The sequence below is a fragment of the Phyllobates terribilis genome, unplaced genomic scaffold (genome assembly GCF_046119375.1).
Source record: "Phyllobates terribilis strain yellow unplaced genomic scaffold, ASM4611937v1 Scaffold_1__5_contigs__length_1240528914, whole genome shotgun sequence".
Taxonomy (NCBI): domain Eukaryota; kingdom Metazoa; phylum Chordata; class Amphibia; order Anura; family Dendrobatidae; genus Phyllobates; species Phyllobates terribilis.
Window position 1 is genome coordinate 453,282,131 of NW_027362761.1, and position 22,949 is coordinate 453,305,079.

The window sequence follows — 22,949 nt, forward strand, 5'->3', positions numbered from 1 at the left end:
CATCATCATACTCAGCAGCACGCCATCCTGTGTAAACAAGAAATGTGCTGCCAATAATGATATGATATGATTGTTCTGTGCACATAAAATCCATTAAATGACCACCGATTGGCTTGGGTATAACTGATTGGTGGTCATTTAACGTTTACAATCTGCTCCTTTTTAAATGCGACCTAAACAATAAAGATGAATCGGCCACTAAAACACTGCACAATTTGATGTGCCATTAGATACGCCTACCTGCCCCTATTAATGAAAAGCTTCAAGGATCTGCAGGATGGAAAAGGCAGACTCTTTCCATGCACATGGAATGCTTGACCTGTGTGTAATACAGTACAGACCAAAAGTTTGGACACACCTTCTCATTTAAAGATTTTTCTGTATTTTCCAGACTATGAAAATTGTACATTCACACTGAAGGCATCAAAACTATGAATTAACACATGTGGAATTATATACTTAACAAAAAAGTGTGAAACAACTGAAAATATGTCTTATATTCTAGGTTCTTCAAAGTAGCCACCTTTTTGCTTTGATGACTGCTTTTCACACTCTTGACATTCTCTTGATGAGTTTCAAGAGGTAGTCACCAGAAATGGTCTTCCAACAATCTTGAAGGAGTTCCCAGAGATGCTTAGCACTTGTTTGCCCTTTTGCCTTCACTCTGCGGTCCAGCTCACCCCAAACCATCTCGATTGGGTTCAGGTCTGGTGACTGTGGAGGCCAGGTCATCTGGCATAGCACCCCATCACTCTCCTTCTTGGTCAAATAGCCCTTACACAGCCTGGAGGTGTGTTTGGGGTCATTGTCCTGTTGAAAAATAAATGATGGTCCAACTAAACGCAAACCGGATGGAATAGCATGCCGCTGCAAGATGCTGTGGTAGCCATGCTACTTCAGTATGCCTTCAATTTTGAATAAATCCCCAAGTGTCACCAGCAAAGCACCCCCACACCATCACACCTCCTCCTCCATGCTTCATGGTGGGAACCAGGCATGTAGAGTCCATCTGTTCACCTTTTCTGTGTCGCACAAAGACACGGTGGTTGGAACCAAAGATCTCAAATTTGGACTCATCAGACCAAAGCACAGATTTCCACTGGTCTAATGTCCATTCCTTGTGTTCTTTAGCCCAAACAAGTCTCTTCAGCTTGTTGCCTGTCCTTAGCAGTGGTTTCCTAGCAGCTATTTTACCATGAAGGCCTGCTGCACAAAGTCTTCTCTTAACAGTTGTTGTAGAGATGTGTCTGCTGCTAGAACTCTGTGTGGCATTGACCTGGTCTCTAATCTGAGCTGCTGTTAACCTGCGATTTCTGAGGCTGGTGACTCGGATAAACTTATCCTCAGAAGCAGAGGTGACTCTTGGTCTTTGTAGCGCTTGATGGCTGCACTTGGGGACACTTTCAAAGTTTGCCCATTTTTTCGGACTGACTGACCTTCATTTCTTAAAGTAATGAAGGCCACTCGTTTTTCTTTACTTAGCTGCTTTTTTCTTTCCATAATACAAATTCTAACAGTTTATTCAGTAGGACTATCAGCTGTGTATCCACCAGACTTCTGCACAACACAACTGATGCTCCCAACCCCATTTATAAGGCAAGAAATCCCACTTATTAAACCTCACAGGGCACACCTGTGAAGTGAAGACCATTTCCGGTGACTACCTCTTGAAGCTCATCAAGAGAATGCCAAGAGTGTGCAAAGCAGTCATGAAAGCAAAAGGTGGCTACTTTGAAGAACCTAGAATATAAGACATATTTTCAGTTGTTTCACACTTTTTTTGTTAAGTATATAATTCCACATGTGTTAATTCATAGTTTTGATGCCTTCAGTGTGAATGTACAATTTTCATAGTCAGGAAAATACAGAAAAATCTTTAAATGAGAAGGTGTGTCCAGACTTTTGGTCTGTACTGTATATCTGTACAGAGATAATTAATTACATGATTTCTTCTATCTCACGTAATGTTTGACACTTTTTTTTTTTGTCTTAATTTTGTATTGGCAGATTATTACAAAACACATTTACGAATTATTGGAAAAAGACTGTAATTTGGAGAAGGTGTATTTACCGGTAAGCCACTTTTATTGGTTAAATTTGATGTACTTTATCTCCAACTTTAGAATTGACATTTTTTGGATAGTCACTTAAAATGTTAACAGGACGATGTTAATAATAATAATCTTTTTATTTACAGGATTACATTTTAAGTTTATATTAACTTTTTTCTTTTTTATAATAATTATTCTCTTCACGTTTTTAACATTTTTTTTTTTTTACAATATAGCCAAATGTTTTTATTTTTATTTTATTAGATTACAGAATTTAAGTTTTTTTTTTTTTTTCTATCATAGAAAAATATTGCCTTTCTGAATGTGCCGCCACTGCTCAATTCTAACAGAGAATTTCAGGGCCGCTTTCCAATATCTGACTTTATTTTTATTTTAGTGCTTTCACCTTCCTGTATTGTTTACAGGGTATGTGTCTCTACAGTATGGCCTCCTGCAGTATGGCAAGCGTTTAGAAGTAAAAAGTAAATAGCGTCATCATTTAACAAATGCTTAATAATTATTTGTCTATTTTAAGTAAATCTAGTTAAAGGGGAAATTTCACCTAAGTTTTTATGAAGAACTGGAAAAACGATATAATAGTGCAGAGCAACATTCAGGAGAAAGAAGAACACATCCCACAATAGCTCAGTACCGGCTTTTCCTGTGTGAGATGTAATGACACCCTGCTCTGATCACACTGCAGAGCAATTACAAGTTGCTCTGAGCACATCAGACATATGTGATTACTGACACCTTTGAGATCTCACCTCCTAGCAGTACAGCTTGAGTTTAGCTGTGTCATATTGCAAACTCCTTTATCATCTCTCCTCCTCTCATAACACTGTCATCTCTGCTGTACTGGGCTTCCCCCCCACATGTACTGCCAGAATATGAGAGCTCCAAGGGGTCAGTAATCACTTGTGTGTTGTTCTCAATGCAACTTCTAATTACTCTGCAGTGAGATCAGGCCATCTGTCATCACATCTCACACAGGAGTAGCCTCTTCTGAGTTATTTTGGGGCCGTGTGTTTTACTTTGCCCTGAGTGTTGCCTGCTTATGCTTGGAGTCGATGGTGTGATGCTTGTCATTTCTCATGGACAAGCCAAGAGGAAGGGTAGTCACGAGGTCCGAGGTCAGTTACCAATAGAGCTCGTTGTAAACTAAGGGGAAAGATAGAGGTGTAGTCAGGTCACGGTCTGAGGTCAGAATTCCAGGAAAGTAGCAGGTCAAGACAAAGGGGCTGGGCAAACGGATAGTCAAAGGCAAATCCAAGGTCAGGCAACTAAGTACACAATGTAAGAACTAAGAGCAAACACACACCACTTGTGCTGTGCTACAACTGGCAACAATCATATACAGCCAACCTGGTAATAACCAAGGACGGGGAGACACCTGGAGGAAACCCAGCATGCCCCTGCTCTGATTGGACGGCTGGACTGTCACTCACAGCACTGACAGCTCAGCACGTCCCAGCCCCAGATTGGTCGTCTGAGTCATCAATCACAATATCAACAGCTCAGAATGCCCCTGCGGCAGATTGGACAGCTAAACGGGTACTCGCTGCATCAAAGACACAATAATTGGTGGAATTGGCACACACTACTCAATTTAAATGCTGTTGTCAGAGATTTAAATGCAGCTGTCCGTCTTGCCTGCTGTTTTGTGTGGAGCCGGCTCAGCTCATGAGTCCCCACATTTGTGGACTTCTATCCAGGACATTTATTTACATCCTAATTTTGGAATAGGTTAATTTTGTATTTTTTAATTTTATTATTCCACAGAATATATTGCTAATATTTAATAAGATACAACATGACAAAGAAAAGCTATTTAATATCTAAGAATCTACAGTTTGACTATTATTAAAAATGTACACCATTTTTATATTTGTATGTGTGTGATATTTAAATGTGACTATAGAGATGTTGAGAATGGAGATGTTTTGCAAGCGTATATTTATAACTTTATAATATTTTAAGAGGTGATGTAAACCTATATATTTTAGTGTTACATCTGGTCTGTTTCCTGCTGTTCTTCTGACTTTTCCATTGCTTTATTTCTTTATTCCCATTCTTCTCCATTCTGTCTGAAATATGTTCTCCTCTTCCCTGTTTGTAAATCTAGTCTTGTTAGCCAAGAGGGCATAATCCTCATGAAGATGTCTCTTTGGCTAACAAGACTATATTAACTTGGTTGGAACAGGTGGCCATATCTCTGGAATGGACAGGCGTGGGAACAAAAGAAAAACAATGTTAGATTTAAAAGAACATCACCAATTCATTAGATTAAATAAAATTGTTTGATATTAATGGAAAGTGATGGGTCCCCCTAAAGTTAAGATATCATCAGAAAATGACCTGTTGATTAAACAGGTTTTTGTGTTAAATGTATGTTTCAAAAAAGTATTGTTTTTTTCTTAAACATATCACAATACAGTGCCTACAAGTAGTATTCAACCCCCTGCAGATTTAGCTGGTTGACACATGCGGAATTAACTTGGCATTGTGACATTTGTACTGTAGATCAGCCTGGAAGTGGGAAATGCACTGCAGCAAGTTTTGTTTTTGTTTTTTTTTTAAAAAACGTTAAAAGTTAATTCAGAGTGTCATTTATTATTCAAACCCTCAAACCACAAGAATTCTGTTTGGTCCCCCTAAAGTATTAAGAAGTAGTTCAGGCACCAAGAATAATGAGCTTCACATGTGTGGATTAAAGATCTCTTTTGCCAGCCTTTTCTGACTATTTAAGACCCTCCCCAAACTTGTGAACAGCACTCAGACATGGTCAACATGGGAAAGACAAAGGAGCATTCCAAGGCCATCAGAGACAAGATCGTGGAGGGTCACAAGGCTGGCAAGGGGTACAAAACCCTTTCCAAGGAGTTGGGCCTACCTGTCTCCACTGTTGGGAGCATCATCCGTAAGTGGAAGGCTTATGGAACTACTGTTAGCCTTCCACGGCCAGGACAGCCTTTGAAAGTGTCCTTCCGTGCCGAGGCCAGGCTTGTCCGAAGAGTCAAGGCTAACCCAAGGACAACCAGGAAGGAGCTCCGGGAAGATCTCTTGGCAGTGGGGACATTGGTTTCAGTCAATACCATAAGTAACGTACTCCACCGCAATGGTCTCCGTTCCAGACGAGCCCGTAAGGTACCTTTACTTTCAAAGCGTCATGTCAAGGCTCGTCTACAGTTTGCTCATGATCACTTGGAGGACTCTGAGACAGACTGGTTCCAGGTTCTATGGTCTGATGAGACCAAGATCGAGATCTTTGGTGCCAACCACACACGTGACGTTTGGAGACTGGATGGCACTGCATACGACCCCAAGAATACCATCCCTACAGTCAAGCATGGTGGTGGCAGCATCATGCTGTGGGGCTGTTTCTCTGCCAAGGGGCCTGGCCATCTGGTCCGCATCCATGGGAAGATGGATAGCACGACCTACCTGGAGATTTTGGCCAAGAACCTCCGCTCCTCCATCAAGGATCTTAAGATGGGTCGTAATTTCATCTTCCAACAAGACAACGACCCAAAGCACACAGCCAAGAAAACCAAGGCCTGGTTCAAGAGGGAAAAAGTCAAGGTGTTGGAGTGGCCTAGTCAGTCTCCTGACCTTAACCCAATTGAAAACTTGTGGAAGGAGCTCAAGAATAAAGTCCACATGAGACACCCAAAGAACCTAGATAACTTGGAGAAGATCTGCATGGAGGAGTGGGCCAAGATAACTCCACAGACCTGTGCCGGCCTGATCAGGTCTTATAAAAGACGATTATTAGCTGTAATTGCAAACAAGGGTTATTCCACAAAATATTAAACATAGGGGTTGTATAATAATTGACCCACACTTTTATGTTTAAAATTTAATAAAATTCAACTGAGCAACATAACTTTTTGTTTTGTAAGATTTATGTTTCTGTTCATAAAACCTACTCTCGTTTGCAGTTTGAAGGCTCTAACTTATTTGCATCTTATCAAACCAGCTAAATCTGCCGGGGGTTGAATACTACTTGTAGGCACTGTATGTATTAAAAGTAGAAAATTGAAATCTTGCCATTTTCACACTGGGGCATTTTTAGACCCGGACCCTATCTTTTGTATTGAAGTGTCTAATGAGTCTGTGAACAAACTGGTCATTGTGAAGAAAGGGGGAGAAGGGTCAGCTGTGACATCACCTATTGTGATTGGTGGTTCTTGTGTTATCAGTGGTGTATAGAGGTGTTACCTGTCACTGTAATTCTTCCTCTGATGATAAGAAAACTCCTGTAAACTCTTTCTGAAATGACAGGAAGTTAGAGTATGAAAATTGTGACATTGGAAAAAAAAAAGCCCACAAACAACCTAATTTAAACAATTGGTTGTTATCTGAAGATGGCTTCCCTTTAAAAAAGAAAATAAAATAAAAGGTGCTCCCAGTACTTTTTGAAAACTTACTAGATCATAGAATCCATAAAATAATAGAGTTGGAAGGGACCTCTAGAGTCATCGTATCCAACCCCTTGCTCAATGCAGGATTCACTAAACCATCACAGACAGATGTCTGTCCAGCCTCTGTTTGAAGATTTCCACTGAAGGAGGACTCTCCACGTCTATGTGCAAGTGAGAATAAGGATGATCCCTCTACAGTGTGACATCCCTTGAGTTATTTGTAGACAGCTATTAAGTCTCCTCTTTGCCTTCTATTTTGCAAGCTAAACATTCCCAGATCCTTTAACCGTTCCTCGTAGAACATAGTTTGCACTCTGCTCGCCATCTTGGTAGCTCTTCTGAACTTGCTCCAGTTTTTCAATGTCTTTTTTTTTAAAATGTACACAATTGAATAGCTATGATCTGCTTAACAAACGGCAGACAATTTCCCTCAGTATTAACAACATATAACAGCCACAAGGTATCTCTTAAAATATAACCTTTTAATAAATCTCTAAAAAGAGAGTATATAATAAATACCTCCAAAATCTGATACCAGTCCTTAATTACATCTTATATCCAAATTGACAAGTATTACCTCTCAAGATATACCAAACAAGAGGCAAATGGACACTCACTACTGTGAGGTTCATTATGCTTTTTAAGTCACTTGGCACTTTATGGCACAGAGTCACTTTTTTGTCCTTTTATATGGCCAGTGCTCCCCAAAAAATACCAAATGCACTCCCCTCATGAATCCCCAAAAGGAGGAAGAAACGCGTCGGGAGGGATCTTTTTGTGGGTGACATTGTTAGGACATATTTGGGTACTGCCCTTGTTAGGGCGGGAGCTAACACCAGGGGCACGACAGGGTACATTGTCTTCGGAGGAACCAATGGATTGAAGGGGATGAAGAAACCCGAGCGATGCCCACGTGCAAAAAATGGGTGAGATCCACACATGTAACTAATATTTGATAACACTGTATTTTTTTCATTTACTGACCAAGATTGGTTGGAAGTTATTGGCCTTTTGGAGGTCACATGTTAGCATTCTAATAGGGCTGTTTAGATTATATGTTTTAGAATAATTTTGGTTGTTTTTTGGCATCATTTGCCTCTTGTTTGGTATATCCAAATTGACAAGTATTGCCTCTCAAGATATAAGATGTAGTGTTGAGCGAGCACTAAACTGCTCGGGTGCTCGAAGCTCGGGACGAGCTCGCCGTGATACTCGGGTGCTCGACCCGAGCAACGAGCCCAATGTTAGTCTATGGGAGACCTGAGCATTTTTGCGGCGGCACCCCTGGCAGTCTGTAGAAAGCCTAAAAAGTGCCCAAAACGATAGTGACAGTGCTCAAAAGACATGGGGACAGCATGGGGAAGACCCCTGGAAGCATCTCTGACACCCAGGTCGCTGCCTAAAAGTGTCCCCATCAGAAGTGATCCTTTCCGCATCAGAAGATGCAGACTTGCAGACGTGCAAGTCCTTGTCCCAGGGCAGTGTTCAATTGTACCTCCCCGATTCCATGCAATGCAAGCGCAAGTATGCAGCCTGCCTCCCAGCCACCCCCAGGCTGCAATACCATACTGCTAGCTTGCTTGCACTTGAAATGGGGTCTTTTAGTTTGGAGGAGGCCGAAGCTGGCCACTACCTCATGGCTGTTCCGGCAGCGAGGTATCCATACTCAGTCCCCAGCCGCCCGGCAGCCGGGTGTCCACGCTCGGTCCCCAGCCGCCAGGGGGCGGCCGGGTGTCCATACTCTGTCCCCACCTGCCTGGAGGCGGCCGGGTGTCCATAAACGGTCCCCAGCCGCCCCTATTTCTCCTTGGAACATCCCCCCACACTTTTCTTAGCCCGGCCTGCTTTAGGACAGCATTGGACGAGCCCACCAGAGAACCAGACTCCTCCGGTGGTCCCTGGCTTCTCCATCAGGGGAGTTGAGAGTGCCAAGGTGTGGAGCATGATGATGATGATAGAAGTTAGCATCTGCTTTGTTTTCTTGGAATGCAAGCGCATGTATGTAGTAGCGGCTAGGCCTGAGGTGGTCAGTGTTTTGGCGCATATCCTACCTCCTCCGAGGATTGCTGGATGTTTTCCTGCTACTATCCCAGTTCTATGACTCCCGTTAAAACAAAGCTTCAGGTGATGAATGATGGATGAGGTGGTTGCAAAGGAGAAGGAGCAGGAGGAACAGGGACCATTCACATCAATATCAGGCCAGTCAACCACACATGTCTAGTAGGATATGTTTCTGTACCAAAAGGAGAGGTTCGGCTACACAGTTATAGGGCACGCAGTGAGTGCAATGCCTACCAAAAATTTCGAGGCACTCCAATGACCCTTGGAAGTGACATGGAGGTCAGAGGGCCTTAACTAAACTGTTTTTTCCATTGATAGCAACTGGGTCTCCTGTGCACTGTTGGCCTAAGCAGTGAATGGAAGGCTTTCCAAAAATTATGAGGAACTGCAATGCCCCTTGAAACAGACGTGGATTACAGCATACTAAAGACCTTCTACCCATTATTGGGGAGTGGGTCTCCCTTAGTGTTGGCCTATGCATTGAAACGCAAAAGCTGACTAAAATTAGGAGGAAATGCAATGCCCGTTGGAAGAATGGTGGAGTTCGCAGTAGAATAAAAAGACAATATCCATGCCCCTGGGAAAAGTGGTGGAGGTCGCAGTAGCTTAACAAGACAGCTTTAATGCCCCTTGGAAAAGTGGTGGAGGTTGCAGTAGCTTAACAAGACAGCTTTAATGCCCCTTGGAAAAGTGGTGGAGGTCGCATTAGCTTACCAAGATGGTTTAAATGCCCCTTGGAAGAGACGTGGAGGTTGCAGTAGCTTAACAAGACTGTTTAAATGCCCCTTGGAAGAGACGTGGAGGTCAGAGTGGTTTAACAAGACGGTTTTAATGCCCCTTACAAGAGCCATGCAGTACAGCATATTAAAAACATTATTCCCATTATTGGGGAGTGGGTCTCCCATAGTCTTTGCCTATGCCTTCCAAGCAAAAGCTGCCAAAAATTAGGACTGAGGAACTTGCAGTGCTGGCAACACGAACCACGGTCACCCTGGTGGTATAGTGGTGGTGGACGCTGAGGATAAGGAGAAGAGTACAAAAAAGCCGAATTGAGGAAGCGTATACCCATGTGTGGGTGTGAAGCGGTGCATGGGAATACACCTCCTGAAATAACACAGTGGGTTTGACTTTGTTACTCTGCTGTCATTTAGTGGTGATGAGAAGTCTGGCCCAATCCAGCTCTTGTTCATTTTGATAAGGGTCAGCTTGTCAGCTTTGTCAGTTGACAGGCGAGTGCGCTTATCAGTTATAATTCCCCCAGCGGCACTAAAAACACGCTCCGATAACACGCTAGCGGCAGGGCAGGCCAGGACCTCCAAGGCGTACAGAGCGAGTTCATTCCAAGTGTCCAGCTTGGATACCCAATAATTAAAAGGCACAGAGGACGCTGGTACGGTCGGCAAGGTACTCCCTCACCATCTTTTGAAACTTTCCACTCCTTGTGAGAGTACCCCGCGCCTCAGGGCCTGTAAGCTGGGCGGGTCTCAGAAAACTGTCCCAGAACGTTGACCGTGTTCCCCTGCCTCTGCTGGATTGGAGTTGCGTCTCTCTCGCCTGTATGCCTTGGTTGGTCAACGAACTGTGACGTCTGCCACTAGAGTGTTCAGATGGGAATTTTTATAACAGTTCTGCAACAAGGGCCTTCTGGTACTGCCCCATTTTTGAAGACCTCTCCACCTCAGGAATAAGAGAGTGAAAGTTCTCCTTGTAGCAGGGGTCTAAAAGTGTCACCAACCAGTAATGACTGTCACTCAACATTTTGACAACGCGAGGGTCACGGTTAAGGCAGCATAACAAAGTCAGCCATGCGTGCCAGACTGGTAACGGGCAAGATTTCCATGTCCTCACCAAGATGATGACTGACCATGCTCTCTTCCTCCTCTTCCTCCTCCTCCCCCCCCACCCCCCGTCCTCAGGCCACCCACGCTGAACCGACTGACAGTTGTACAGGCACTACCACCTACAGCGTATGATACCAGCTCCTGTTCTTCCTCCTCCTCCTCCTCTCCCTCATTGTCCCCCAATGCACATTGGGATGAGATGAGGTTGGGCTGTGTGTAATCGCCCATTACGGGTTCTTGATCCATCTCATCATACTCTGGCTGCAATGCCTCCTCTTTAATTCTCTGCAGAGAGCGTTGCAAAAGACAGACAAGTGGGATGCTGATGCTAATGCTGGAGGGTAGAGTTCCATCATGTGGGGACAACACACACCATTCGGTGTGCCGGAAGTTGCAAACGCTACTGCAACACAGCAAGTGCGGCGGAAGGTGTAGCCAACTTCCGAAAATGAGCTGACAGGCATCGTACTTTGACAAGCAGATCTGGCTACTCGGGGTACCTTTTTAAGAAACCGCTGAACCACGAGGTTAAGCACATGAGCCAGGCATGGTATGTGTGTGATCTCTCCTCCCCTCAGAGCCGCCACCAGGTTACTGCCATTGTCACACATGACCATGCCTGGATGTAGGTTCAGTGGTGTCAGCCACAGATCTGCCTGCTCTTTCACAGCTGTCCACAACTCACAAGCAGTGTGAGGTTTATCACCTAAGCTTATGAGTTTCAGCACAGCCTGTTGCCACTTGGCTGAGGCAGTACTGCAGTGCTTCCAGCTTGTAACTAATGTGGTGATATCTGAGATCGAGGCTGAACATGAGGAGGAGGATGATGCACAGGAGCTGTACACTGTGGGGGCAACTCTGACTGACATAGGACCCGCAATCCTCGGTGTGGGGAGGATGTGTTCCGTCCCAAGGTCCGACTGGGTCCCGGTTTCCACTATGTTTACCCAGTGTGCCATCAGGGAGATGTACCGTCCCTGGCCACAAGCACTTGTCCACGTGTCCGTTGTCAGGTGGACTCTCCCAGTAACTGTGTTGTTGAGGGCACGGCAGATGTTTTGGGACACGTGCTTGTGTAGTCCGGGGATGGCACACTGGGCAAAATAGTGTCGGCTGGGGACGGAGTACTGAGGGACGGCCACCGCCATAAGGTTGCGGAAGGATTCCGTCTCCACCAGCCTAAAAGGCATCATTTCCAACGCAAGCAGTCGTGAAATGTGCGAATTTAGGACTGTGGTCTGTGGGGCGTTGGCTGCGAATTTGCGCTTTCGTTCAAAGCTCTGGGATATGGACAATTGAACGCTGCGGTGGGACGTGGACGTGGACATTGATGCGGTTTCTTGAGAAACTGCCAGAACAAGTGAAGACTGAGAGGAGAGGGCATCTTTGCATGCAGTATGGACAGGGGATTGCCTTGCACGCACAACAGGGGGTTCTATTACACGCACAACAGCGGAAGAAGCAGTGATGACACCCGCTGACACTGGTCGTGGACCCTGGGGTTAGCCCCACAAAATCGGGTGCTTTGCTGCCATGTGCCTGATCATGCTGGTGGTGGTCTGGCTGGTAGTTTTGTCACCCCTGCTGATGCTGGCATGGCAGGTGGTACAAATGGCCTTTTTGAGGTTATCAGCAGAGTCTTCAAAAAATTCCAGACTCTGGAAGACCTACCGGTTGTACTGGCAATGTCCCTCGTGTTGGTGTTATGGGGAACTGTTGCCCGCCTTCTGTGTGCGGCCACCACACTGCTTCTTCCTGCCTGTTGGGGTACTCAGCCTCCCTCCCCCTGTGTGCTGCTGGCCTCGCTCTGCTTGTCCTCCTGCCACATTGGGTCAGTTACTAGATCATCCACCACCTCCTCCTCTTCCACTTGCGCAACACGATCCTCCTCACTTCGTGGCAATTGTGTCTCGTCATCGTCAACCTCTTGTGACAAATTGCCAGTGTCGACTTCCTCTGGCCGTGGCTGTTCAAATATTTGGGCATCGCTACATGGGATCTCCTCTTCCACCACTTCAAGCGGAGCAGGCGAGGGGCGCAAATATGGAAATGGACCAGTGAACAGCTCTTCAGAGTGTTCAAGTGTGGTATCAGTTGCTGTCTGACGACACTCGGCATGGTGGGAGGAAGGAGCATCAGCGTGAGGAGGAGTATGCGGTCGAGACTCACGGCTGCTAAAACTTGACCTTGTGGAAGACAGACCGGAGGTGGTGGTGCCCAGGTAACTGGAAGTATTATCTGCTATCCAATTAATAACCTGTTCACACTGATCAGTTCGCAATACTGGTGTTGTAGTGTGGTTCCCTAGTAATTCGGTCAAGAAGTGGGAGCGAGAAGATGTGGCTGTTGGTTGTGGCACATTTCACCTTGGCCACGGCCCCGTCCTCTACACGCACCATCACCAGAACGTCCAGTTCCACGTCCCTTGCCACGCGCCTTGCCCATTGTAAATGAAGTAAAATAGCTTACACTCGCACTATCAATGGAAAAAGGGTAATAAAAAGGAGATTAGAACCATGGAAGAGGAAACCCACAGTTCTATTTCTCTGGCCTACACCAGAATCTTTTATACAGATATATTTGTGTCTGAACAGTCAGGGAGTCACTATTACTGTTTTTTTTTAAGGAAAAGAGGCCAAAAGCTGAATAATACAGAGATTTGAACAGTGGAACTGCAAAACCACAGTTCTAATTTACTGGCGTATACCAGACTTTTTTAAATAGATATATTTGGGGCTGAACAGTCAGCGACACACTCAAACTATTTTTTTTATGTAAAAAAGGCCCAAAAGTGGATAATACAGAGATTTGAACCGTGGAACTGCAAAACCACAGTTATAGTTATGTGGCGTACACCAGACTCTTTTAAACAGATATATTTGTGTCTGAACAATTAGGGAGACACTATTACAGTTTTTTTTTTTACGGCAAAAAATGCCAAAAACAGGATAAAACAGAGATTTGACCCGTGGAACTGCAAAACCACAGTTCTATTTTTCTGGCCTACACCAGACTCTTTTAAACAGATATATTGGTGTCTGAACCGTCACAGACGCACTCAATTTTTTTGGGGGGGGAGGGGGGTGCCAAAAGGTTAATAAGATGCGTATTTGGACAGTCTGACTGAGGGAAAAAAAAAAATACAGCATTTAGATGAAAAAAATAATAATTTTTCCTGGCCCCTCAGACCGGGGTGATAAGTCTAGCAATTTGACCAACCGGAGCACACAGGACTGTAATGCAGCGTTTGCTGGTATAACCACTGCGTCTCCTATACAGCCTGCCTGCCTGCCTGATATCTGGGATGGATATTAGTCCTGAGAAGAACTGTTTGTTTGATTTGGCAGGCTTTAGAGACCCTACACTACCTATTTTGCACTATATATCTCTCCCTAACTCAGCAGCACTCTCCCTACACTGTCTGATCCCGGGTGACTGTGTCCAAGATGGCGGCGCCCGGTTTTAAATACTCGAGGTGACACTGTGCGGCCAGCCAATCACTGTAATGCCCACAAACAACATGGCTGCAGCATTACAGTGACTGGCTGGCAATCCCTGCATGTTCATTAGCTCTGTAAAGAGCGCCAAACGTGCAGGGCGGAGACCCAAGCTCCCGCCCGAGTAACCCAGAAATGCTCGGTGCTCGCCGCACATCCCGAGTAGCGTGATGCTCGGGCGAGTAACGAGCAGTGTCGAGCATGTTCGCTCAACACTAATAAGATGTAATTAAGGACTGGTATCCGATTTTGAAGTTATTTATTATATACTCTCTTTTTAGAGATTTATTAAAGGTTATATTTTAAGAGATACCTCGTGGCTGTTATATATTTTTTTAAAATGTGGTTCCCAAAACTGGAAACAGTATTCCAGATGAGGACTGACAAAGGAGGAGTAGAGGGGAGTAATTACTTCACGTGATCTAGACTCTCTGCTTATCTAAATACATCCCAGAAATCTGTTTAGGGATAGTTAGTGTTTCTTACTCAGTTTGCCCACCGCTCTCACCCATTATTTGTCAATCACCTGATCCCTGCAGCAAACCACTAGAGATCTGGATGATTCAGGTGATAAATAACATTTATATCTCAGTTTATAATGTTCCCTACTTTCTGGAAAAGTTTGGAAAGTACTAGATTACTTCTTTTAACCCCATAACGCTCAATGACAGACCCTGCACGGCATGAGCTTGTGTAAGTTCCTGCTCATTGCCGTGCAGTGTCCGTCATAGCTTTAAACTATGTTAAGTGCCGACAGCTGTCTGTGACAACTGAGCTCCAGGGGGAAGAGGTGCCGGGACCCCTGCCGGCAGTTCCCGCACCCAGATCGCTGCAATCGGTCAGTCAATCTGACTGACCGATCTGAGCATGATCGTGCAGGAGATGCTGTAATATCAGCACCTCCTGCACAATTAGTGCTGGAGGTCAGCGCTGCTGGTGGCCGAGCTCCTGCACGAAACTTCCAGGAGTGGTGTCAGCTCCTGGCTGTTAACCTCCTGAATGCTGCGATCGAGCGCGATCGCAGCGTTCAGGAGGCAGGCAGAGGCACGGGAGCTCCCATTGTCATGACGACTCCCTGATCACCAAGCTACGGAAAGCAGCTGAGACCATACTCACAGCATGGTCTCTGGAGCTTTCACTATAGGTATAATGCACTGCAATCTAGTGCATTTCAATACATTATACCTGTGATCAAAGGGGAAAATAAAGTGTAAGTCCCATAAAGGGACTAAGTAAAAAAGTTAAAAAAAATTGTAAAAATATGGAAAAAAAAATTGCATAATAAAAATATTACACTAATATGCATTTTTATGTAAAATAAATCAATAAATTAAAGTACACACATTTGGTATCACCGTGTCCGGAATGACCCGTCCTATAAAAATGTCACACTAGTTAACCCCTTCAGTGAATACCGTAAAAAAAATAAAAAAAAATAAAAAACGAGGCAAACGATGCTTTATCATCATACCGCTTGAAAAAACGAATATAAGTAAAATTGGTACTGCTGAAAATGTCATATTGTCCCGCAAAAATAAACAAGCCGCCATACAGTTCCATCAGCGGAAAAATAAAGTTATAGCTTTCAGAATACAGCGATGCAAAAAAAAACAACTTTTTTCTATAAAAGTTTTTATTGTGTAAAAGCACCAAAACATAAAAAAAGCTATTAATGTGGTATTGCTGTAATCGTACTGACCCGAAGAATAAAGCTGCCTTATCAATTTTACCACACGCAGCACGGTATTAAAAAAAATAAATCCTGAATTGCTGTTTTTTGTTCATTCTCCCTCCCCAAAAATTGGAATAGAAAGCAATCAAAAAATGTCATGTGCCCGAAAATGATACCAATAAAAAATGTCAACTCGTCTCTCAAAAAACAAGCCCTCTCATGACTGTCCCGAGGAAGATTCCCTATAATGAGGCAGCACTGTGGACGCTGTCTGACCTGTGATCCGGCAGTGTCCGTCTTTTTATTAGAATTGATTTACTTTATTTTTATTAGGCGTGCATAAAAGCGCGGTCAGCCGCAGTTTTGTGCACCTCTGAAAAGAAGGACAGCGCTCAACTGAGGCCAGACGGAACCCAGAGTAACGCTGCTGCCTCATTAGAGTAAATGGATCTCCTGGGGAAGGGGTTTCACGTCACTCAGAGATTTAGATGGAAACCCCAAAGTAATTGCTTAGCGCAGAGCGCCGGCTAAATGTGATCCCATATGTTATGTAAAATGTTCCCAATAAAAGCTTCAACTCAATCCACAAAAAATAACCCACTCGGGTGAATCATCTGTCAATGAAAATATAGGGGGCTTCCACGTTACTGGTAGTATAAAGGCTCTGGAAAAGTGAAATGGCTCCTCACCCCCAAAAGAAATTCAGCAAATTATGCGCTCCGAAATTCTAATGCCCCACCCTTCTGAGCCCCAGTGTGTGCCTAAACCACATTTAGCATCTACATATTTGGCAGGGGTATAATTTCCAAGATGGAGTCACTTGAGGGTGAATTCTGCTCTTCTATTACTTAGAGGTCTGTATATGGAGTCCGCAAACTATTCTAGGAAAAATCTAGGCAAATAGCTCTCCGTCCCTCCGGAGTGTCGCTGTGTGGCTAAGCAGTACTGTACAGCCACAAATGAGGTATTGCCACATTCACCAGAAATTGTGGGAGAAATTTTGGTGTCAGTTTTATCCATTATCCCCATTTGAAAATGTAAAATCTAGGGCTAAAACAACATTTTTGCGGTAAAAATCTAATTATTTTTTCTTCAATGCCCGATGGTATAAAATTCTCTGACACACCTGTGGTGTCAATATGATCACTACACCCCTAGATGAGTTCATTGAGAAGTGTAGTTTGTAAAATGGGGTCTCTTATGGGGAATTCTGCTGTTATGGCACCCCAGGGGATCTCCTAGTGGGTCATGGCACCCTCAAACCATAACCGTAAAATCTGCATTATAATATGGTGCTCTTTCCCTTCTGACCTTTGCACTATGCCTCAAAAGTAGTTCCCAATTACATGTAGGGTATTGGCGTACTTAGAAGAAATTGCACAACAAAATGAGAGGTCAATTTTCTCCTGTTACCTTTGTGAAAATAAAAAATTTGGGGCTAAAAGAATTTTTTTGTGGAAAAAAATAGATTTTTGTTTAATTTTCACGGCTCTAGGTTATAAACTTCTGTGAAGCACCTTGGGGGTTCAAAGTGCTCACCACACAGCCAATTTTGTGTTCAAAAAGTCAAATGGTGCTGCTTCCCTTCTGAACCCTGCCATGCGCTCAAACAGTGGTTTTCACCCGCATATGGGGTATCAGTGAACTCAGGAGAAATTTCACAACAACTTTTGGGGTCCATTTTTTCCTGTTATCCTTGTGAAAAAAAAAATTGGGGCTAAAATTCATTTTTGTGGAAAACATGCGATTTTTTTAATTTTATTTATTTATTTTTTTATTATTATTTTCACGGCTCTAGGTTAAAAACTTCTGTGAAGCATCTTGGGGCTTCAAAGTGCATGTAGATAAGTTCATTGAGGGGTCTAGTTTCCAAAATGGGGTCACTTGTAGGGGGGGTTTCCACTGTGTAGGCACATCAGGGGCTCTCCAAATGCGACATGGTGTCTGCTAATTATTCCATCAAATTTTGAATTCAAAAAGTGAAATGGTGCTCCGTCCGTTCCGAACCCTGCCATGTGCCCAAACAGTAGTTTTCCGCCACATATTAGGTATCTGCGTGATCATGAGAAATTGCACAATACTTTTTGGGGTCTATTTTTATCTTTTATCTGTTACCCTTGTGAAAATAAAAAAAATTGGTTCTTTTTTTTTCTTCCTCATTGCTTCAGTTCCTGTGAAGCACCTGAAGGGTTAATAAACTTCTTGAATGTGGTTTTGAGCTCCTTGAGGGGTGCAGTTTTTAGAATGGTGTCACTATTGGGTATTTTCTGTCATATAGACCCCTCAAAGTCACTTCAAATGTGATGTAGTCCCTAAAGAAAAGAAAAAAAAAAAAAAAAAGGTTTTGTAAATTTTGTTGGAAAATGAGAAATCGCTGGTCAAATTTTAACTTCCAAACGAAAAAAAAATGTTTCCAAAATTGTGCTGATGTAAAGTAGACATGTGGGAAATGTTACTAATTAACTATTTTGTGTGACATATCTCATAACAATTCTAAGTTTGAAAATTGGAAAATTTTCAAAATTTTTGACAAATTTCTGTTTTTTTTAAGTCGGTGCCGTTAAATATGCAACCAACTTGGAAATGTCAGTTCATCCACTAAATCTCCTTTATATTATGATGTGCAGGCATGCAACAGTCATTCATGAAAAGAAATGGCTCGGTGTGTGAAAGCGAAATGGCTTTCTGCCTGTCATCTTGCCTTTTCAGGATCGTAACCAACTGGCAATCGCCTAATGTAGTTATTCTGATATTCTCCTATATATTTTGGAGATGTAAGGCATCCTGACCCAGGCGCGAGTCTGTAGACTTGATTTGGGACTTCACACTGCAGTGTCTCTAAGAGCGATGTCCCTTTAATGTGCCAGACGTCTCATTATTTCCTTTTTATGGGCAGGGTCAGGGATGCTCTCCGCTATCAATACAGACGTAAGATGGATGTAGAAGGCTAGACTCTGTAAGAAATACGAGGTCAGCCGCTTGTATTTCCTGCCTTGTAGTCCTTCCATAAAGAAACCCCGTCCTTTATGTTGGGCTGCACGCAGGAGCCTGTGACTGAGAATTCTTCTTAATACAGCTTCTGTTTTTCCAGCACTGTAAAGAATCCAGACAAATGCATGATGCTATATAAATGTAAATTCTTCTTATTTCAGCTACTGAATATTTCACACTGCCCTTTGTAACACTGAGCTCCTAATCAAATAACCCGGTTGGACACCTCTGCGGAGTTCCCTTTTAGCTTCTCTTTAGGTTTCCAGTAATCTCCAACCCTTTTACAAGGTTCTCTTTTTCCTTCCCCCCGCATCATATAAAGATGGATACTTGATTTATAACCCATTATACTCATAATGGGGGAAGATGAAAGCAAAAACAAGTCTAATGCCTTTTCAATAGCGGCGTAATTATTGAATTGGTTGGCTTAGATCAGTGTACATTTGTAGTAATGCAGTGTTTTGTATGTGTTGCCCTGCAGATCTTGTTTTTGTTGTTAATATCGCCTGATTCTATGAACCACATAAAGATATTTTTCAGTGTTGAAAGCTATGAAATATCCCAGATGCCATGAAGCAGAATCTTTTGTAGTGGTGGGAACATTTTGTAAGAAGTCAAACTAACTAGTTGTAGTTTGGTACGTTGGTTATGGATTTGTCAAACATACATTTGCTTTAATGTAGGAATATCGTCTGTTTAACTAAAAACCAATATATCTTTATTAAATTCAATAGTTAAAATATTAAAATAAGGAGAAGTGGCAAAGAGACCCCACACATCCAGGTATTCAGATAAGAAGGAATCTAATGCGTATACACAATTGTAAAACAGATACAAACAGAGATGGCATGTATTTTACAAAGGTTGTATTCCCAATGGGGAAGCATGTGAATATTTTATAGAACTGACGTCATTATTACTGTTATTTATTTATATAGCGCCATTGATTCCATGGTGCTGTACATAAGAAGGGGTTACATACAAAATACAGGTATCACTTACAGTAAACAAACTAACAATGATAGACTGGTACAGAGGGAAGAGGACCCTGTCCTTGCAGGCTTACATTCTACAGGAATGGGGAAGGAGACAGTAGGTTGGGGGATGTTGCAGTAGCTCTGGTGGTGTTGAAGTGGCTGCAAGCAAGGTCATGGCCGGCTGTAAGCTTGTTTGAAGAGATGGGTTTTTCAGGTTCCGTCTGAAGAATCCAAGTGTGGCGGATAATCAGACGTGTTGAGGCACAGAATTCCATAGGACAGGGGATATTTGGCAGAAATCTTGGAGGCGATTGCATAAGGAACGAATAAGTGTGGAGGAGAGAAGGAGGTCTTGGGAGGACCGGAGATGACGTAAGGGAATATATCGGGAGATAAGTTCAGAGATGTACGGAGGAGAGAGGTTATGGATGGCTTTGTAGTTCAGTGTTAGTAGTTTGAACTGGATGCCCTGTGGAATTGGGAGCCATTGAAGGGATTTGCAAAGGGGTGTAGCGGAGGAGTAGCGAGGCGAGAGATGGACTAGTCACGCAGCAGAGTTAAGGATGGACTGGAGGGGTGCAAGAGTGCTAGCAGGTGGGCCACAGAGGAGGATGCTGCAGTAGTCGAGGCGGGAGATGATGAGGGCATGCACAAGCAGTTTAGTAGATTGAGGGTTGAGGAAAGGACGGATTCTGGAAATATTTTTGAGCTGGAGGTGGCGAGAGCTTGGGTGTGGGGTTTGAAGGACAGGGTTGAGTCAAGGGTTACTCCGAGGCAGCGAATTGTCGGTACAGGGAAAAGCGTGATGTCATTTATTGTGATAGAAAGATCAGGTGGGAAAGATGACGTCATTCACATAGAATAAACTAATATCGGCAACCAGTGCCATAATTGACTAAGTACTGATTCAGCAGCCTTAAGATAAATCATACATAGGTATTTAATACTGGAAAGAAAACTCAAAATGCGCATTGGGGATCCTGTCCCCACTCTACCCAGGTTGTACAGATGAGTATGCATAGTTTCTTACAATGGTAACTTCCTATGTAGGTTGATTACTCTGATAGCCTTAGCATATACTGACAGTGAGAAAACAATTTTCTTTCCAGTATTAACTACCTTAAGGCTGCTGAATCAGTACTTTGTCATTTATGGCACTGGTTGCCGATATTAGTTTATTCTATGTGAATGACGTCAGTTCTATAAGATGTTCACATGCTTCCCATTTAGGAATACAACCTTTGTAACATACATGCTATCTCTGTCTGTATCTGTTTTACAATTGTGTATATGCATTCGATTGCTTCTTATCTGTAGATCTGGATGTGTGGGGTCTCTTTGCCACTTCTTCTTATTTTAATATTTTAACTATTGAATTTAATAAAAAAATATATTGGTTTTGAATTCATAGCAACTTTGACTTCCTTTTTTTCTTGGATTTTTTGCTATTTGAAGTGCTACATTGTGTAGGCAAGTTTTTCTCATTGGATTAATCTGTTGCTGATTGACAGAATGTTCTTCCTTGGCCCATGTTTGATAGGCACCACCTGCCACTGCATACTGGGAATACCCGACAAAACCTGCATTTTGAGATGCATCGACCCAAACATGTATCCATCACAATTTGGCCTTTGTTAAATTTTCTAAGATCCGAATGCTTGCAACATATTTTTTTCTGCATCCAACAAATCAACTTCAAAAACTGACTGTTTAATTGCTGGCTGATATATCCCACCTATTGACATGTGACGTTATCATGAGATTATTAATGTGGTTCACTTCTTTTTTCAGTTGGTCTGATATTATGGCTGAGTGAGTGTCTAAGTTGGTTAGTTTCAGTGTGTGACTTGTGACCCCCAAACGCAGCTTCCTACTTCAGTATGGCACAGTGATGAACACAGACATGGCTAGGTTTAAGTAAGACAGATTTTACTTTACTCTTGTAAGGTCAGCATAAATGTTAGGGTCTCAAAGAAGGCAGGAACTGGATGGTTACACATTGGATAGAGGCACAGAACTTGACAGTTACACTTCAGGACTAAAGTACAGTATCTGACCATTACACGTCAATTCTGAATTACAAAGCTTGGTGATTATGGAAAACATAATCTCAAGGGACACAGCCTAGCAGCTTTTGAATAAATGGGTTGTCCACTTTCAGGAAGGTAGACCACGTACGCTGTTAAATACCTAAACTATACAGGAGGTACTCAATTACTCTTGGTCCAGCTGTCCACTGCTGCTTTGGTCTCAGTGTTTTGGCGGCAGCAGTTGCATGATGTTGACAGTTCACATCACCGCTGTATCCAGTTACTGGGCTCAGTGGCTCATGCTGTCTACCACAGTACTGCCGCTGAGCTCAGCAATTGGCTGCAGCAGTGATGTGCGCTGTCGACTTGACATCACGACTGCTGCCAAAACACTGATGACATAGCAGTGGTGGATAGCCTTTACTAGACTCGGGCAGGGTGGGTACCTCATGTGTTTGTGATTTTAGATATTCCATAGTGCCTGGGGTACACTCTCCTAAAAGGGATGACCCCTTTATGGGCAACAAATCTGCCACATCTTAAGGTTTATATAACATCGAATAGTAAAAGGTTTCTCACTAGGAACAGGTCAAAGTAGAACTCGTGGTATAGGCCACAGTTTTTCTGACTGTTTCGGGCCATTAAAAAGATAATACTGGCCACAGTTACATGTGACAGTCTACATCATATGCGCTACTGGTGGTCACGGGGCAGACAGACTGGCATTGTCAATAGACGCAAGTCAACTGCTGAAACTGTAGCAAAGGAAAAGTATCAGGGAGCGGCCAAAAAACTCTAGGTATTAGCTCTACAGACATTTACAGTTCATTCAGGCGTCAGTGATTTTCTCGTCCTAGAAAATTATTGAAACCCTGATAACTCGGATCAGAGTTTGGTCAGTGTCAGTTTTTTCCATCAGAGTTTGGTTGGAGTTACATCTGTTTTTCTTGGATGAATAAAAAAAAACTAACTGGAGTTTTTCAAGCTTCTCCTATCAAACAATCCGTGAAAAACGGACAGACAGCACATGGATGGCTGTTTTTTTTTTCACGGACCTATGGACTTAAATTGGTGAGTTTGATCCGACACTCGAATCATTATCTGACAAGTCTCCATGCTTGTGTGAGCCCTTACTCAAAAGTCCAGAGCAGGTCTCAGGACATAGGTAAGTGGTCTACCAATGCCCTGATAGATTGCATGGTCTGTCCTTATGTAGTCAGGCTAACTATAAGGAATGGTTAACTGCTTCCTTTTGCATTCTGGCCCCTCCTAGAATGGAGCCTGTATGATGCAACGCTTTGGTGTTTGCAAATGTGACCCTGTGATCTCATCCAGCCTGCTTACCAGTGTTCACATACCACGCAACACAGTTAAAGGCAGTCTGACAGCACAAAATGACTGTTCA

At 43.2% G+C, this 22,949-nt stretch overlaps 1 protein-coding gene across 2 annotated transcripts in view; it reads left to right on the forward strand.

Moving 5' to 3' along the window:
- The window catches only part of ARB2A (ARB2 cotranscriptional regulator A), a 701,025-nt gene that overhangs the window by 90,799 nt on the left and 587,277 nt on the right, over positions 1 to 22,949 (forward strand). For both annotated transcript variants that reach the window (XM_073678531.1, XM_073678520.1), the window contains exon 5: positions 2,008 to 2,073. In XM_073678531.1, coding sequence (XP_073534632.1) covers positions 2,008 to 2,073 — 66 coding nt within the window. The remainder of the gene's footprint in view (positions 1 to 2,007; positions 2,074 to 22,949) is intronic.